This window comes from Echinops telfairi, unplaced genomic scaffold (assembly GCF_000313985.2).
Source record: "Echinops telfairi isolate 266 unplaced genomic scaffold, ASM31398v2 ScPeMD7_7401;HRSCAF=8416, whole genome shotgun sequence".
Lineage (NCBI taxonomy): Eukaryota > Metazoa > Chordata > Mammalia > Afrosoricida > Tenrecidae > Echinops > Echinops telfairi.
The window spans coordinates 6,873,570-6,878,551 of record NW_022111301.1 but is presented as its reverse complement, the minus strand read 5'-3'; the positions used below and the strand labels follow the sequence as shown (position 1 = coordinate 6,878,551).

At 34.1% G+C, this 4,982-nt stretch overlaps 1 protein-coding gene across 1 annotated transcript in view; it reads left to right on the top strand.

Moving 5' to 3' along the window:
* Positions 1–4,707: 4,707 nt before the first annotated feature.
* Positions 4,708–4,982, top strand: part of LOC101642892 (prothymosin alpha-like) — a 13,460-nt gene continuing 13,185 nt past the window's right edge. The window contains exon 1 of the mRNA XM_004709781.1: positions 4,708–4,736. Within this exon, the coding sequence (XP_004709838.1) occupies positions 4,708–4,736 (29 nt within the window). The remainder of the gene's footprint in view (positions 4,737–4,982) is intronic.

Sequence of the window (4,982 nt, the reverse complement as noted above, 5' to 3'; positions counted from 1 at the left end):
GCGCCGCCCCACAGCTCACTGTTGGCCACAGCGCAGCCAGAGCAGACAAGAAGTGCAAGGTCTCTTTTAATAAAACAATAACCAATAAATATGTTCTGTATTCTTCTTCATGGAAAAATAAGAAATCCCCTGAAAAAAACACCTAGTGCATCTTTGGGAGCAAAAATTAATATAAGACACTGTCTTATTTGTGAGGAAACAGGGTAGCTATTTGCACCACCCAGCAACTCAACCACCTATATGTCTTGTTTCATTTTCTAATATGTATTTTAGACCTATCACATGATCTAGTCCTTTTTGTTTTGTAGCAAAGGTGATAGATAAATTAAAATTTTTGATTAATTATACAGTCAAAAATGTCATATATATATATATATATATATATATATATATCTAGCTGCTGAACACTCTTCTTGGGAGTAATCTTGTTTCTTATGCCCTAATCAGGGAAGCAAGAATCTCAATATTATCTGTTCTAAATGGGGTTTGAACTCTTCAAGACATAGGCCTTATTTCTTGAGGCCACTGGCTTAAGCCCCATATTCTCCTTCAATTTTCCCAACATTTCTGAAATTTGCAATTAGCAAATACCTTCATATATTAAAATCAAAGTGAAAAAGCTGTATTATAGAGTAATCAATAATAATTAAAATTTCAACTGAAGAACCCAACATTAATGATTTAGATCAAATGAAATAGATATAGGAAAAATGAAAAAAAGTACATTTATTTTCATGAGCATGAATACATGTAGGAAAAGCAACAGATAAATTTATTATAGTACCAATTTTTGAAAGGCGCTTTTGCAGGAATTGGGTAATTAATTTTCCATAAATAGATACATCACCATTCAGATTAACCATTCAATTTCAATTACTTAATTTAATGTTAGATGGACATAAAACATATAGACGCTTAATCTAGAAGAGAGCACTTATTGTTGACAAATTAAATGTTAGTACAAGGCAAAGATTTTGATACTTTAAAATATGAATTGATAACAGAAAAAACAAATTGTTCTCCAGAAGTTATATCTATACAATTCTATCTGTAAAGAACTTGACTGAGAGGAAAAAATGCACTAAAGTCCATTATAAGAGTAATGTACAGTTAGAAGGAGTCCCTCGGTTGCACTTAACTATCAGTCAAATGTTTGGTTCAGAAAATTGGTGTGTTTGTCCAGGTTGACTAGAGAAATAAATTCATTGACACTCATATGTGTATAAGAAAGAGCTTGATATAAAAGTAATTGTATGTTGAGAACACACCCCACCCTAGTCCAGATGAAGTCCATAAGTCTGATATTAGCCCATATGTCTGAGACCAGTACATAAATTCCTTTTTAGATTCACGCAACATATACAATGATGCCAATTGTAGGACTATCATAGGCCAGTGGGTAAAATCTGGTCTTGTGGATCCAGTGGTAGTGGAAGCATCTCAGTGCTGGCGCAGGTCTCCCCATGGCTCCTCTTGCTCTCTGAGTGTCTCAACAGCAGGAAAAGGAAAGCAGAGAGAATGGGTCTGACCTCCAGTGAGCTGGAGGTCAACATGTATGTTCAAGCTATACCCTGATTGACAGGCTAGACTCTACCACTTTGCTCAAGTTGACAGGAAATCATGTAACTGCCGCAATCAGATTTAAGGTCTGCTTCTGAAAGGAAATCCCATTGAGCAATTCTTTTCTGTACACATGAGGCTTCCATGAGTGCAAATTCACTACCTAACAGCTAGTAGCCACATAAATGTAGAAAGAATGTATGATGTAGAAAGCAGAACAGAAAATTAAAAATGAAAGGAATAACAATAAAAAGAAAAATATTTATGAAGTGAAGCTCCTGCATTAGTATAATTATAAAGGTGGAACAAGTCTTCATAAAATAAGCAATAAAACATCTAAACATAATTGGTGCAATAATCTTAAGGATAAGGATATCGGCAGCACTTGGTAGAAAAGAAATTACTCACCATCGCTAAAAGTCATTCTGGCCCCAGAAATGATCTTTGAAACACTTAAATATCGAAAATAGTTATGGCATTTGTAGAAAAAAGGTTTGTATGTTGCATATCCACATGCAAATGACTGCTTATAAGATCCTGAAACAAAATTTAAGGATTATAAGATTAAGTACTTCTAGAAAATGAAACGTAAAATATTGCAATGTATATCGTTTCTTACTGTAAATCTAAACAAATACCAGAAGATTTAGCAACGCTAAATATAATTGTACTTACTGTAAAATGCTATGTTTAACATAGAGTTAATAAGCTATTAATATGACAGTAAAAATTAAACGTAAACAAAATATAAAACATAAATATATTCACAAAAAATGAAGATGATTATTCATAATAAGAAAACTATTAAATCTTTATAAGGAATAAAACATTTGAACATACATGCTGGATCACTTATATCCAAAATCAATTAAGTATATTAAAATTAACAAACCATCTCACTGAAATTTAAAAATATGGTCAAACATTGAACTGTTTTGTGTAATAATAAACAAATACATTTTTCAGCATTTAAACTATGTAGAACATAAAAATGTATAATAATTAATGCAGCAAAAGAATGTTGATGCATTTTCAGGAAACTATTGAGAAGGAATTATTGTGGTTGCAGGGTGCCGTTTAGTCTGTTCTGACTCACAGTGACACTACGTGCCACAGAAGAAAATACTAACAGCTCCTGAACCAGGCTCAGAATCTGAAAGCTGGGGGAGAACATTCCAGGTAAATGGAATAGATAGGGCAAGCCCTTCAAGAGAGAAATGGATTTCCATGCGCTAGGAAAAGGCAGAGAGATTGAAGCAGATTGGGAAAGAGGAGCAGCTTTCAGAGATGAAGCTGCAGTGAAAGGCTACAGCGAGGTCACTGGGCCATAGTACAGAGCTTGGATTTTATTCAACATCTAATGGAAAGCTATTAAAAGATTTTAAAATAGTGACTGACATGATGTAAATTACATTTTTCAAAACTCACTCTACAGCTAGGGCAGTATTAGAAGGCCAGAGGGAAAGTCAGTTAAGAGGAATTGATTATGGCTTGGACCACAGTGGTATTAGCAAAGATGAAGAAAATATTACAGTCAGGAAGGATAGGATCTGTCCTTGAATTAATGACGAGGAGTCTGTAAGTGGGATCAGACATAGCTACTACTTCTGAGTTTAGTTTCTGGATGGACAATTTAGTTTTGGGGTGGACTTCATTGCTATTCAGTTAAAAAAAATTAAGAATCAAACTGAAGAGAAAATTAGAATTTCATTTTGGAGACATTGAATTTTATGTAGCTTTGAAAAATTCAAGCAGATCAACTAAGTGAATCTTTTATAAAACGGGAAATCTCAGGATAGATTTGGTAGGAGAAATCCACATAGAAGTCACCAGCATATAAATTTAACATTTACAAGAAAAAGAGAAAGGGACCCAGGAGCAGGATTTTAATATTTAATATTTAATATTTCAAGGGCTAATAAAGTAACCAAAAAAATAATACCTGTTATTTTTTTCTTTAGAAAAAAAACCCCCAAAACATAAGATTCTATTAAAGCTAGAAAGAGCATGTTCCAAAACTTCAAATAGTCTAATACTTCAAAATAAGGTAGGATAAAAATCTACTATACTTTTCAATAAAAAAATCATTGTTTATCTTGATAAGATATAAAAACAAAAGAACTTTAAATTAATATAATAATTTTTTAAAAAGAAGATTGAAGAATGAAAAGAGCAACAGTTAATAACAAATTATTTGAAATGTCTTCAATGTTATTATATCAAGAAAAGATCTGAAATATTTATAATGAATTACAAACACAAAGATTCTCAATTATTTATCATTTATAAAAAATGACAATCATTTAATGTCCAACAAGAAGAAAATGGTTTGTCTAAAAACAGACTTATAATAGGTTATAAAGTTAACGATATTATTCTGTAGAACAGTAATTGATTCTGCTGAGTCTAGTTTTTGTAGAGAGAGCTTAAAAAGAAAAAGAAAAGAAAGAAGAAATCTCCAAGAGTGGATTGCTGTGTGGCTGCAAGTCTGAGTTCGAGTACAGCACTGATGGTGAGGATGGTGAAGGGTTATGCGATGCCCCTGCTTTCATATGTGAATCAGGGATGAATCAAGTTGAACACACAGCCAAATACCTTTTTAGTGAAAGGCCACAAAATGAAAAGTACTTGACAAATTCAATCTAGGCAAATATATTCCTATGACTGCCAATTTAACGTTCCATTCTTTTCTGATTGATTCAGAGTTACTGTTTTATGTTCAGAGAGTTTACAATGTACAGTTTATTTTATTTGGATTATTCACTGTGGCAAGTTTTATATAGGCAATTTTATTGGGAATAGACTTTATATACTAAAAAATATTGACTTCTCTTGTTTGGTTATAAACCCTTTTACTTTTTGATGCCTGATTAGTTGATTTTTATTTCCATTACATTTTGCACATTTTGCATGACAAATTAATTTGTATACAAATGTTTGTCAGTATCTCCAACCATAATTTAATAATTATTTCTTCTCCTATCCCGTGAGGTTGTTGCTTTTAAATACTGTGTGGAACTATGCACCACTGCGTGGATGTGTGTATGTGATACCATGTGTGGCTGGGAGTGCCTTCCGATTCGCAGTAGCTTTGTGTACAACAACAGCAGAAAATACGGCCTGGTCCTGTGACATCATACAGCGGTTATGAGTGAGCTCCTTGTGGAAACTGTTGGGTAAGGGGCCTTGTCTCCCCAGTGCCCACCTAGGGCCACAACAGAGGGCTTGGAAAGGAATCCGGCTCACTCATTAGACACCTTTGGGATAATCCAGAGCTAAGCATGCTCAGACACAATCCCGAGGTCTGAGCGGAAGCCTACATGGGACACCCAACTCAGGCACCAGCAATGTGACATCCCTCAAGTGCCCTTACACTCAGCCCAAGGTCAGCCAGTACCCTGCAGGCTGCTGCCTCTCCTGGC